The following is a 14,741-nucleotide window of genomic DNA, read 5'->3' on the forward strand; positions in this document are numbered from 1 at the left end:
CCTGGATCCACAGGCAGACCGGGCGCTTGCAGATATCAGACACTCTCACGGGTTTAACCAGCCAAAAAAAACCCATGTCCTCCTGCTACAGCCTGGACTGGGAGTGAATATGAGAACACTTTAAGACCCAGAGGAGACATGCCTTCCCTGAGTAACAGCGGTATTCCCGCTTACGCTTGGAGAGCTGCAGGGTAGCAGGGGAAAAAATATATATATAATTCACACCCAAGAAACTAGGTGAGGCAAGGTTACTAGGCAATCAAGGCATGAAATTGATCAATTAAGCGATGAAAAACAAACCAATCCTGCAACTCTCTAAGGGCAGAGGTAAGAAGCACTGCCGCAGAAATATCCGGAAAAGAGGTAACAGAGGAGGAAACAGAAGCGAAAAGGAGGAGAAGAGGGTAGACTCGCACGCGACTGGTGGACGAGCGCCTACAGGATTCACAGACAGACGAGGGCATTTTGACCTTCAACGTCAGGGTAGTTTGTGTCCCTCCACCCCCCGCACACCCCAGGATTATGGCTGCTTGCCCTTGCCAATATGTCATCAATGCAGTAAAGCCATTAAGCAGTCTAGACATGGGGCCAGTTACAACCTGCTTAAACTACTGACTGAGAGAGAGCGAGAGAGAGAGAGAGAGACCTGTGTTTTGTCTTGTGCTACTGACCCCAGGACCTTTCGACACAAAGCCGGCACTTCTTTCAGACGGACAAAACGGGGCTGGCTAAGCAGTCCATCCCCACATCAGGCTTCTAAAGGCCGGTTCAACTTCTGCCAGGGGGTCCCAGCTGTGGCGACTGCCTCAACACAGACGTGCAGCAATTAGCAGGCCCTGGACAGGCCACAAAGCTGTCAACTCCGTGTTGCTTCAGATGCATATGTATGGGACAATTCAGAAAGGTGGCCCTTGTACCCATTCCTTTAAATGCAGGATCAAGAACAACAAAAAATAATCCCTGGTTCAAAAAAGGTGGTGCCTTGTGTTTTAACATTTTAGAAATGTGTAACGATAACTGAGCAATGACCATCACTCTTTTGGGGGAGACTGGTGGGGGGGTCTCTCTCCCCCCACCCCTCAACCCCCCCGCCTCATCAGTGGCCCTCCCCCCATGTCCCTTACATGGTACAGTCCACCATGCTACGCTAAACTTCCCCTGACCAGTGGACAGGCCAAGCGTCGGTATTAGTGGGTCACAAGAACAGAACTAACAGGGACATTCAGGTCTGTGGGTGTTGCGCATAATCATTAAATTACATTCCAAATGCAACAGGACATGTTCAGCCACACATTGGGCATCAAACTTATATTAAAAAATGAATGTAAAAAACGGAGGGTCCGGGGAGAAAAATACATATTTTTAAGAAAAAATACATTTTTCTGACGGTTCGTTTTACAGGATCGACAATCACAACGAGAAGCAGGAAAGCCAGAGAGACACAAAATTTCCCCAGCAATCTGTCATGCAGAATCCAGCCACACTCAAACATGCCCCGAAACTCCATTACTTGGCAGAAAAAAAAGAAAGATAAGACAATGCGCTGATCGCAATTTTACACGCGTGAAGATGATGATGGATTTTGCGAGCGGGGAAACGCTTTGTCTGTCCGACCTCTGCCCAGCCGGTAATCCATCACAAATACCGCCTGTTTGGATTCGAAACCGTTTCCATGTGCAGCGGGGCCATTTGTGACCCCGGCCTCTCTCTCCGACGGTCTTGGGACCAGCATGCACCGCAGCACCACTTAAGACTAAAAATAACAAAGGCAGCAGCACGTCCATTTTAGACATGCGCAACTCCGTGACAACTACAATAAACACATTTCAAAACCCATCGAGGGCAGTTTCATCTGCTCAACAGGTGGAAAGGTCAGAAACTTCCCTACAACAAATCTCAAAGAATAATAAAACAGCCGGGTCCTTTTTAAGTCAGAGAAATAAAAACCGACTTTGTAACGCAGCAACCATGGAGCCTTTCCAATTTTACTTAATGTATACAAATTGTATTATAGATCATTTATATAACATAACCCCCCCCTCCACTTCAAGACAGAAGCATCTGAACTTGACAACGTAATGAGAAAATCTGCACACCAAGCAGTTTAAAGCAAAAAAAAAAAAAAAAATGGGTTAAACAAGGGTTGAACATCAAGCTCTGAAAAAATACCCTCAACATCTGAAGCGGTCAAATACAGAGGGGGATTACTGTGTCGCTTTGAACTAAGGATTATTCTGAAACCAGGTGCCTTTAAGGGTTAATTCCGTCCAAGGCTGTACCTGGGAATCCCCACCGACCTTTGACCCCAGGGACGACTTGCTCTTCTTGGCGTCGGAGAAGGTGAGCGTCAGAGAGCTGCTGGGGAGGGTGGGCAGCTTCAGATGCTGCCCGAACAAGGACGTGGATCCCTCCTGCATTACCATCACCTGGAGAACAGGTAAGAGCCGGGGTCAGCTTTGAGACAGAGAGGGGAAAAAAAACAAAAAAAAAAAAAACACCCACCCCTCCCCCACCCTCAGCATGTTTCAACACCACCCTCTTTAAGACTGGTGAACCAGAACACCAGCAGATACCTGCTGTGCCAAGTATTTCAGGAAAGGTATTACGCAGGGCACTCGATTGTGGAATACATTTAACACATACAGCGCCAAATGAGTAGTTATACATTAAGCCACCATTACACGGGGTATGTAAACGACAACAGAATGTTAAAAGTTGTTGGGAAATAAATAAGGGATAGAACAGGGGAGGGGAAAAACATACATAAGGTTTTATTATTCTCAAATGTTTTTTTCACCCATTTGCAGTAAGCCAATTCAAATGCAAAGCTGGGTAAGTGCCCTGCAGTTGCGTTGAAAGAGTAGAAATAAACAGTGGAATATGAGCGGCATTAGGAATCCATTTAAAAGGGAATTTCAACCCAGCTTTCAATGCTTTGCTTTTTCTTTTTTTTTTTTTTGGGATCCACAATGAAGGGCCGCCAGTAATCTCTTGTTTTCACAACACCAGCAGCGGGACTAATGGATTAAGGTACGACCTGTTGAAATCCCCAGATTTAATCCAAATTCAAAATTGCTCACATTCAGCCAATTCTGTAATCTGAGTGCTTTGGGTGATGTTTTTATTATCCATCCCCCGCACACACAACCTGCTACGCCTCGCACAGAGTTCTTTTTTTTTATTTTTTATTTATTGAAAATTTCAAAATGATATTTGACTGTAGCATTTGTGTTGGGGAAAATACAGCCAAGAATGCTTAGACAAAGGCTCACGGAAATGTCTCTTCCAGTACCTGTCTCTGGATATGCAATCTCAAATACGTGAAGCAAAAAATTACAGTAATGTCAAAACAACCACAGCCAACCAATAGTCAGAGTCGCAGAGAATAAAATCCACAAAAGAATAAAGTAGGCAATGGAATGTAAATCTTTACATCTTGCAGCATCTTTACAGCTTAAACATGAAGCTGACTGAGTGATGATGTAGGAATGAAGCTGACTCAGAGGCAGCATGTTCCTGATCAACATTTGGATGCAATTTAAAAGATGCATCAGAGCTACCCGAGGCTCTACTTAATACTGGGAAAGTCATGCAATTCTCTTAAAGTGAACAGGGGAAAACGTGCCCCTGGAAGAGTGATGATTTCTTAATGTGCAGAAAGAGGAGGGGGTAGGATATTTTGACATCCTCTAAGTGTCAAACGAGGTGATTTCTTAGCTTTTTTATTATTAAAAAAAATAATTCAGTACAGCTGCAAAATCTGTAAATGTGAGCCAAGTGTCCCAACGGAAAAAGGACAAAACAATACAACTTGCTTTTTAGTATACCGTTATTCAGAATACATGCATTTCATTCAGCAAATGTTTGCCTGACGATTTCCCGCGAATTCCCACATTTCGGATTATCCTACACAGAAAGCAGACTTTAAAAAGATCTACCTTAAAATCTAAATAAACAATGTTTGAAGGACCCAAGTGAATTACTCTCCTTTCAAACAGAAATAAACATCGGAGGAGCAGGTTTAATTTCTTACTTTAGAGTCTTCTGTACTTCTCTTATGTGGATCTCTTTGCTGTTGAGGAGACATGAGGAAACGATTTAGGATAAGTGCATGTGCACGGGTGACACAAAGACACACAGACAAATGAGCGCACACAGCCACACCGATGCAAAGCACACTCACACACAGCCACACACGCACACAGCTAAAGATGCAGGAACTCCTTTGAAGATATTTTTCAAAAGTGATTTTTTAAGACAAATCATTCTTTATTTGACCCAGACCATCAGTTAGTTAATTAGGGGAAGACCTCTCAACCCCCAAAGTGAACAGAGTGTAGTGTGCCACTGAACTGAGCCATCGCAACTCAAACGCAGCTATTGTACATAATGAGAGGACGATGCATTGTACTTGTGATATTCAGGTTTAAAGGTTCTCCTTATTCGTTCAAATAAAAGCCAGTGATTCAATGACGGGAACTTCCATTGCGGAACGGAGCTGAGACGGCAGGTGAATCAAAAACGCATTTGAGAAAAGTGTATAAAATACAAAAAGCTCGGTATCACTCCTAAAAAAAAACAAGGCACAAAAGGTGCTTTCAACTCTTACTGGTTCTTCTTTTCTCCCGTGTTGGCTTAAGTCAATTCAGAATAATGCAGGAGAGAGCATAATGCAAGTATGTTCATTTGGAAAGACCAAAACAGGACGGCACTAAAACAACTGCAAAGGGCCCAGTCACTGGTCCAAGGACAGTCTAGTGGTAAATGTCCCAAAGCTCCTTAAGCGGTAAAGTTGCTTATTGGGAGCTGTAATTCCATTAAGCCTGTTTGGTGACTGCAGTTGCATGAAAGAGGTTTAGCGGGAATAAAACCCACGCTGGGTGTCTGGGGGGCGGGGGTTATGAGTGTTTGTTCACCTGTGCTTTCTGAGGAGAACATCCTCACTTTCTTTGTGCACTGAAAGGAGGCTGGGGGGGGGGGGGGTGCTGTCTGGCACAACCCCCACTGCCCCACCCCCATAACTCCACTGTCCCAACAAATATCCTTGCACTCCCTTCCCCGCACCTCCCTAACTAGACCCCGCCCATTCAGTGTCTCTCAGCAACTCTGCCTGCCCCTGCAAATGCATTCAACAGAGTCTTTTCCCGACTAAATCAGTAAATGTTCCCTTTCATTCCCTAAAAGTCTCTGTAGCCACTGGCGTTTCACTATATTCCAGAACATTCTCTCCTGCTATCAGCCACCAGAGTGCGCAGGCTCTCGATGTGTGCAACGTGTTTTGCATGGGTCGTGCACTTTGCGCATTTTACGAGAACCTCACATGTTTTTGTCATACCCAAGTCTTCTGTCGCTAAAATCAGGTAGATAGTCCCTTTCGCCCATTCTGGCCCCACCCAGACCGTGCCCAAACCCCACCTCCAGCGTACCCCCCCTCCAGCGTACCCCCCCAGCCTTCAGCAGCTTCCTGCGGAACTCGTCGGTGGGGTTGTTGAAGGTCAGCTTCTCGCAGCGCAGGTGATTGACAGGCGGGTGGCCTTCCAGGTGCAGGAACAGGTCGTAGTCAAAGCGCACTTTCTTAGGTTCTTCCTGGTGGGAATGCAGGGGAAGCCGTCAAACACACACACACACACGCACACACGCACACACGCACGCACGCGCACACACACGCACGCGCACACACACGCACACACACACACGCACACACACACGCACACACACGCACACACACGCACACACACGCACACACACGCACACACACGCACACACACGCACACACACGCGCGCACACACGCACGCACACACGCACACACACGCGCACACACACGAACACGTACGCGCGCACGCACGCACACACGCACACACACACACACGCACACGCACACACACGAACACGTACGCGCGCACGCACACACACTACAGAATACAGTATGAAAAGGAATTAATTACCACCTCTTTATCATTGACTGCTATGAGAAATGAGGGCCATTTTTCATGCTTAAAAATACAAAGACACCGCAGGCTTCAATTGTTATTACATGGCACCCGCCCGGCCCTGTCTTAATGAAGCTTTCAAAAAGGGATCAAACAGGGGACTTGAGTCAACATCCATCAGCAAGCACAGTCAAGTACATTTGGCAATTCAAATACCCATTTTGGGCTCCCCCAAAATGCTTCATTCATGCCACACATTAACTTAACATACTGTATTAGCATATTAGCAAATTATGGCACAGTCTATTCACCGATAACAATAAGCTTTTCATTACACAAATCATGACTCCCCCAGGTACTCCAATTTTCCAGGATAGGCTTTACAGAAAGGCTTAAAAAGATCGTATGAAAAAGGAACACCTTAAAGAGAATGCCAAATTAGAGTTACAACCAGTGGTAAAAAAAGCCAGTTCCTGGAGATCTACCATCCTTTAGGAATTCATTTCAAGCCCAATTTGACACACCTCATTCTACTATGAGATCTCTAGCTGTTGAATGAAGTGTTTTTTGTTAGGGCTGGAGTTAAAACCTGCAGGAATGCAGATATCCAGGAATAGGGTTGGGACCTGCTGCATTAAATAAACCTACAACATAAAGTTAAGTGTCACAGCTGGGAGTACAAAAGGGAGGGTGAGGCTGTACTGCTTTTAGTAGCAAATGGATTTGACGTTACATCAATAAATGTAGCTAAGGTATGAGATAGCATTTAACCCAGAATAAATGCATACAAAGTGCAATGAGCCAAGACGCAGGTTGAACGGGTGAGTTGTTCCAGAGGCCGGCGCATTAAAGTACATTTACCTTGTTTTTGAAGTAAACTTCAATGGGCAGGATAAAGCCAGCGTACCCCGACTCTTCAACTTTATATGGTGGGTCTTTGCACACTGAAACAAAAGAACACACAAAGCAGGGATTCACAATTCAACCAACAAAACCTCTGTTCACTGCAGACAAATTAACATACAGGTACACCATCACAACCAAATATTTAACAGGGAAGTGATTGCTGCTTATTATCACCTGCTATCAGCGGTCAAATGGTGCAAAATGTCTCACTGTGTGTGCTCATTATATTAAAGTCATTTGCCTCTGGCTGAGATCTTTTTTAAGATATGGGAGAGAGGTGAAAAAATTAAAATTAAAAACAGTATTTACTCAAATCAAGACAAAAAATAAATCCGAAAAACAATAAACAAGAGGAGTATATCCACCAATCCACCTCCAGGACTGCATGATGGGGTGGACGTTCCCTGATAAGTTTGATGGAATGGCATATATATATATAGGCCTAATCCCCCTATGGTGGCGGTTAAATCCCCGGCAACGCACCAAGAACGACTTTGGCAAGAGCGAGACCGGGCGGCAGAAAAATGAAATGAGTACCAAACAAAAGCACCTCAGCGGCTGAAAACGGACACCCCGGGGAACATTCTAGAGCCACTTTCCTCCAGAGGTGCCGGGCTCAACTTCGGCAGATCTTTGGGGGGTCTACCTGCAGCGAGAGTCCGTCTGCCCGCGAAGTCTCGACGGCTAATGAGCGGCGCGGAGACGCGTCCCAGCGGCCTCCTGGGACCTCGTTAGCCGGAAGCTCGTTCGTTTTCCGAACAAACCGACGGAAAGACACGGCGCATAAGCCCAACAAGGCCAGTTAAAGGTGAGAGACGCTAATTACGCTAACTCCCCGATCTCCTACGCGCTTTACCGCGTTCAGCCGCTGACCCAGCGCGTGTAGTTACAACAAGAACAAATCTCAAAGATGCATAAAAATAGCAATTAAAAGCGCAATCGAGCTATTAAAAGAGCTGGCCTCAGCCCACGCGTTGTGACTTTTCCCTCCCGCGTTTGGCAGTCAGACGAGCAGACTGCACGGGTCACGCTTTTTGACAGGGTGACTCGAGCGGGGATTAATAACAGAGCCCGAATTAAATGCAAATCACTTCAAGTCTGACCTGTGCACCGATTCTCCTGCAGTGTCCATTTCGCTGGCCGTGTTGACCACCTGACTCATCAAAAACACCAGGCAACTTCCTTACTCATTAGAATTAGGTTTATTTATAGGCGCGCCGGATGACAGGGGACTATGTCCTACAATGACAGATGGATAAGGTTAATCGCACCTGCCATGTTTACCTTTAAATGTCACTTATAGCGCCGTTTCTCTGCTGATTCATGTTGAGTGCTTCGGCCAGATTAACTATGAAATATGTCGGAATGATTCAGAGCGCATAAGCCGGTATCCTTCAATGGTTTAACTATGATAGACTGTCATTGGGGATGAACGCTGGTTTCTGAATCTTCTCATGTATGCATCAGCTATACCATGCAATTTCATTCGCTCTCTTGTATGAACCATTTGCATGCCCTACTACTTCCTAGAAAAAAAGTTAAAATCTCAATGATGCTCACCTGAGCAAATAGATTGATTTTAAAAAATGTTATTTTCTGTTGAACCACTTCTCTCATTCTTATACTGGTATAGCAAGGTAATGACTTGCATGCAAACTCTATATATCAACATAAATGTTGGTTTCCAGCTTGAGCTAGGTTCTCTAACTCCCATTTTGTTGAGGGAGGAAACAGTGAATGTACACTTAAATAACACAGGCAAAAATATCCCCCATCTGCATGAACACACACACAAACACACCTCCCTCCTGCCTATACACCTGTTTGTCTTCAGGTCCCAGGAGATTCTATGGCACCAATTACCATAGCAGTGCCTATCTTTAGCATCCCCTGTTTACTGAAACACACTGGGCACCAACAGGGAAACACAGCGGTAAAGTTCAGCTCCCGTCAAGCTGTCTTTACTTCGCTTAATAAGCCGTGATGTCACAGGGTTTTTACGCAACCCAGGCTACAAGAATGAAAGCCCCACAAACACCCTTTCGCATTCACAGCCGTATGAACAGCGCCTGCACTAGGGTTGGTGCCGAATACAAACGCCATGTTTGGCAACACTCTACATTACATTACATTACAGGCATTTGGCAGACGCTCTTATCCAGAGCGACGCACAACAAAGTGTATAATAATGCGTTCTCCGCCCAAATGTTTTCTCCTCTCGAATTTGCCCAATAGTATTCGGATACGGATCTATCCTATCGCTTTGATGCGATTCACTCAGAAGTCAGCACAAGGTTTCTCAATTAGACAGACACACCTGCAGAGAGTCAGCAAGTGAGAGTTTCTCTTAACACTAGATTGTCCAGAGCGACGCCATCATGCTTTGGGGACTTCATAATTTTAATTCCGTACTCCAACGCCGTAAATGCTATATCCTCCTCCTTTCATGACTTTCCTAAATACTTGGGCGTAAACTAACTGGATTTAAAAAAATTTTTTAAAGTTCTAGAAGTGACAGGCTTAGAACTCCACAAGGATAACACCGACATATTTTCAGGTTCTCTGAAACGGAGACTTAAATACTTGAATAAACTGAACAGAGCAGCTACATGGCAACTAGGAGACCGATTTGTGTGCGTGCGGACCCAACAAACCACCAAAGCTGCGTGTTGTCTGTGGAATTGAAAAGAAGAAAACGACGGTGAACTATGTAAAAGCATACTCCAAATAGAAGGGAGGGAGAAATGTGCTGAATTCGTTATGACCGAAGAAATTACTTTTTTTTTTTAATTGCTATTTCTTTAATTATCCTCCATTTCATTATAATTTTGTGTTTTGTCACGCGCATTTTATTCTCTGTGTTTCTGTAATATGCTTCAATACATTTTCTCATAGCCTATACAACAAAACAATTATATAGGCAGTCAAATTTGAGTAAAGAGCATAACAGCTGACAGGTTTTTAGAAATTTTTACAAATTTTTTTTTTTTTTTTTTTAAATACTCTGAATGGGGTCTGAATACTTTTCAAAGGCACTGTAGTCCATTGTTTGTTAAACACAGCTTTGAAAAGCAAACAACCTGTTGTTAAAATGCATTATTATTGATGTCATTGTAAAACCATGACTTTAATACATTAACATCTCAACAATAGAAGGTGCCAGTGATACTAATAGTGAAAATCAGGGATTTTTGCCATTTTATAAGGCTTTGGGTTAAGCTCCACACCCTTCTGGTTTTAACCACACCCACTTCCGGTTTTAATCTGAATACAAATACAAATGTATTTGTTCAACCAAGAAATCAGATACAAATAGTGGCATCTACCTCTACCCCTAGCCTGCACACAACATAACACATAAGATAATGATGAGAACAGGCCAGTCAGCCCAACAATACTTGCCATTTTTCTGGCTAAATTGTACCTAGCGCCCTGATTACCTACAAACTAGATAGTATCCAACACTGTATCAAGCCTGGTCTTGAAAATCCCCAGAGTTTCTGCCTTTATAACGTGCCCTGGCAGGCTATTCGGCGCAGGACAGAAGCTACGCTGTCAGACTGCAAACAGATCAATAAGCCCCACGCTGCTTCTCATGAGCAGAGACGGACAGAACACAGCACATCATCTTTACGGTACCCAGCGTTTCTGAAGCCGGGCCCTCTCTATCTCTCTCTCTCAAACACTGTGCACAATAAATGCTTAAAATCACACCTTCCACACGCTACAATTCTGACCGTGTTAAAGCGGAGTCGCACAATGACCTATTTTGAGTTTGTGCCAACTTGTGCTCTCAATTATTTAGGGAGTACAATCCTTTCACTGATTTGACACAAAACAAAAACCAGCACACAAGTGAGCCGGGAGCTGTGCATCTGTTAGAGAGAGCACCTGAGTTAAGCATACCTGTGTTGTGGCACCTGAGCTGTGCGTACCTGTGTTAGAGCACCTAAGCTGTGCATAACCGTGCAACAGTATGTGTGTTAGAGCACCTGAGTTGGATGTACCCGTGTTTCAATACTGGAGTTGCGCATACCTGTGTTACAACATCTGAGTTCAGTATACCTGTGTTAGAGAGGGCACCTGAGTTGTGCGTACCAGTGTTAGAGAGGGGTCCTGACTGTGCATACCAGTGTTAGAGAGGGGACCTGACTGTGCATACCTGTGTTAGAGAGGGGACCTGACTGTGCATACCAGTGTTAGAGAGGGGACCTGACTGTGCATACCTGTGTTAGAGAGGGGACCTGACTGTGCATACCAGTGTTAGAGAGGGGACCTGACTGTGCATACCAGTGTTAGAGAGGGGACCTGACTGTGCATACCTGTGTTAGAGAGGGGACCTGACTGTGCATACCTGTGTTAGAGAGGGGACCTGACTGTGCATACCAGTGTTAGAGAGGGGACCTGACTGTGCATACCAGTGTTAGAGAGGGGACCTGACTGTGCATACCAGTGTTAGAGAGGGGACCTGACTGTGCATACCTGTGTTAGAGAGGGGACCTGACTGTGCATACCTGTGTTAGAGAGGGGACCTGACTGCGCATACCTGTGTTAGAGAGGGGACCTGACTGTGCATACCAGTGTTAGAGAGGGGACCTGACTGTGCATAACCGTGTTAGAGAGAGGGGACCTGACTGTGCATACCTGTGTTAGAGAGGGGACCTGACTGTGCATACCTGTGTTAGAGAGGGGACCTGACTGTGCATACCTGTGTTAGAGAGGGGACCTGACTGTGCATACCTGTGTTAGAGAGGGGACCTGACTGTGCATACCTGTGTTAGAGAGGGGACCTGACTGTGCATAACCGTGTTAGAGAGGGGACCTGACTGTGCATACCTGTGTTAGAGAGGGGACCTGACTGTGCATAACCGTGTTAGAGAGGGGACCTGACTGTGCATACCTGTGTTAGAGAGGGGACCTGACTGTGCATACCAGTGTTAGAGAGGGGACCTGACTGAGCATAACCGTGTTAGAGAGGGGACCTGACTGTGCATACCAGTGTTAGAGAGGGGACCTGACTGTGCATACCAGTGTTAGAGAGGGGATCTGACTGTGCATACGAGTGTTAGAGAGGGGACCTGACTGTGCATACCAGTGTTAGAGAGGGGACCTGACTGTGCATACCTGTGTTAGAGAGGGGACCTGACTGTGCATACCTGTGTTAGAGAGGGGACCTGACTGTGCATACCAGTGTTAGAGAGGGGACCTGACTGTGCATACCTGTGTTAGAGAGGGGACCTGACTGTGCATACCAGTGTTAGAGAGGGGACCTGACTGTGCATACCAGTGTTAGAGAGGTGACCTGACTGAGCATAACCGTGTTAGAGAGGGGACCTGACTGTGCATACCTGTGTTAGAGAGGGGACCTGACTGTGCATAACCGTGTTAGAGAGGGGACCTGACTGTGCATACCTGTGTTAGAGAGGGGACCTGACTGTGCATACCAGTGTTAGAGAGCACACGTACAGCTACAGGTAAGGTGGAGACCCACCAGTCTCTCTTCTGTCAGGAGAGCTGCAGCCCCCCGCAGAAGCTTGGGTAATAGGAGAGTCACAGCCACAGCCCTCCGGCTCCCGTATCCGGTTAGGCGGCGTGGTTTTCGGCTCCTCCTCCCACCGCCCCCCCCCCCTGGTGAGAATGACTGACGGCTCCATCGCCCGGGGGGTAATGGTGCGTCCAGACCCATAATACTGTGCAAATATTGTGGGTCGTGATTAACGGCGCGGCTGGGTCAGGTTCAATTACACACGGCTAAAAGGGGCTCCATTCACTGAGGCATATTTACACAGGCTGCCAGCGGCCTGGGGGGGGGAGGGTGGGGGAGAAACACTACGCTGGCCCGCGTCTGGGGAGGGTGGGGGGTGGGGGTGGGGGGCATGGCGGTAGATCTCAGGAAACACACACAGACAGACTCTGGATTTCTGGGTTTTCGTCTTGGGTATTCTTCATTTTTGGTAGTCTCTCATCAAAACCACGGGGATATTAAATTGGCCAGAAAGTGGACTGTACAGCAGTTTTATGTGAGAATTTGACCAAGATATGCTACTTTAAAAAAATTTGACCAAGATATGCTACTTTTATTTTTAAAGTGCAATGGAGTTCTTAAATGACCCCAGTGATTAGCAGTTACCGGAATCACCTTTCACCTGCACATTAATTAACTAAGCAAATCTCACACGTTCATTCTCATCTACACTCATGAAAGAGATCTAAAACCCTAACATAAAATAAATCTCTATTTTCTCGCCTGATGGAAAGAGAACACACACCTTTACAGTCACGACTGACAAAACACGGGTTTCTTCATTTGAATATGCAGCCTGGTGAACTACAGAACATTTAAATATTTTTAATTCAAATCACTGTTTAATCTCCGACTCCTATCCTACGCTGTTCCACACATGGCAATGCACCTTATACACCCGAACAGCGCATCAAAACGACAACTTCAGTCACAAAAACGAATACAATAAACCTTCGAAAATTACAAAAATATTTTTAATGCTGTTTGCGTGGGGCAGGCCTGACTATTTCGGCGACCTTCCCGCAAAGCCGGGCAGACGGAGCGTTTTTTTTTTAAAAAAGCTCAGGCCAGACTCCGGTCTGGGTCTCGCCATTCAGCTCCAAGTTGAAAAGGTCGCGGCGAGCGTGAATCAGGGAGTCCGGGCTAGCAAGGTGCACAACGCGGTCGGTGACCTGTAACAGGAACTTGGCTGGCGATTACAGCGGAGAGGAGCAGACGGAATTGTCCGCCCTTCTTTTATCGAATAGGCTCAAAGCACGCGCTTTTTTTCTTCTTCTTCTTTTTTTCCCTCCCTTTTTGGATCAAGCAGAGATGGCAATCACAGAACAATGCCAGTCACAATACATTTGCCCTTTCCTCCAGACTCGCCTGTAATGAGGCAGAGGGAGCCCGACGTCAGCGCCAGACGGTAGAAAGCGTCTCGCTGCTGGGCTGCATCTGTCTCTTTCCACCCTCTTTCACAGGCTTACGCAGTCACTCGCTCTGACATTTTAGCAACTTGAACATAGAACTGAATAACTGTAATGTGGTAGCTCTTTCTGTTTGCAAAAACAAGCCTCTGCTAACCCTGACGTTGGTCAGGCCCATTCAGAAATAAACCCAAATTTACACTTTTTAAAACGTATGAATGCAAACCTTTCAGATGAGTTTCATGCATACAAGCACACCACATTCACGGTATATTAACAGGTAAATTCTGCATTGATATAAGGAAGTACCATCTACTCATACAGGGTATTCAGTGCATGCAAGTACTTGCCAGGCAATGTGGCAGAGACCCTTAAGTGTGCACTCAAGTCCAAACCTGATGCATTTCTGGACACTCTTGAAACCAGAGGTGTCAACCCAAATCCTGGAGGGCAGGAGGGCCTGGAGGTTTCTGTGGTTTGCATTCAACCAGCAACCCATTTCCAGAATGCCTTGGAAACAAAGTGTGGAGACCAGCTGAAATGCACCGATAACCAGACACTGCCACCCTGCTGGACTGGAGGATTGACACGCCAACTCTAGACTGCAGGTAAATGGTAAGCCTGCATGGGGCTTAATGTTCTCACCCTCACAGCCACCCAGTACAGCACAAGCTACAGTAAGTGGGAGGAGACCTAGGTTTCTTCAGGGCTCCCGGTCTGCCACTCAAAGCGATTGGCAGCGGAGCACACCGGCCCACACACAGAGCTGAACTGATGGGCTGGGGCTGGGGACATTTGTGGGCAGAGATAGCAAGTCAGACGTACAACACGCGTGTTCACTTGCACAGAAGGCCCTGTTCCCCACAGAGACACGCTGCACTTAAACACTGATGCAATTTCACCCCACTGGTTCGGACATCAAAGTCAAACTTTGAGTAGCTGAAAAAGGCAAGGTTACGAGACAACCGTTT

At 46.0% G+C, this 14,741-nt stretch overlaps 1 protein-coding gene across 5 annotated transcripts in view; it reads right to left on the bottom strand.

The window, feature by feature from the left end:
• The window catches only part of mllt3 (MLLT3 super elongation complex subunit), a 73,394-nt gene that overhangs the window by 24,170 nt on the left and 34,483 nt on the right, over positions 1-14,741 (bottom strand). For 3 of the 5 annotated variants that reach the window (XM_035424777.1, XM_035424779.1, XM_035424775.1), the window contains 4 exons: positions 6,793-6,875; positions 5,443-5,586; positions 4,034-4,072; positions 2,280-2,426 (listed from right to left, as the gene is read on the bottom strand). In XM_035424777.1, coding sequence (XP_035280668.1) covers positions 2,280-2,426; positions 4,034-4,072; positions 5,443-5,586; positions 6,793-6,875 — 413 coding nt within the window. The remainder of the gene's footprint in view (positions 1-2,279; positions 2,427-4,033; positions 4,073-5,442; positions 5,587-6,792; positions 6,876-14,741) is intronic. The other 2 variants (XM_035424776.1, XM_035424778.1) reach the window with 2 other exon arrangements.

This window comes from Anguilla anguilla, chromosome 7 (assembly GCF_013347855.1).
Source record: "Anguilla anguilla isolate fAngAng1 chromosome 7, fAngAng1.pri, whole genome shotgun sequence".
Classification (NCBI taxonomy): Eukaryota; Metazoa; Chordata; class Actinopteri; order Anguilliformes; family Anguillidae; genus Anguilla; species Anguilla anguilla.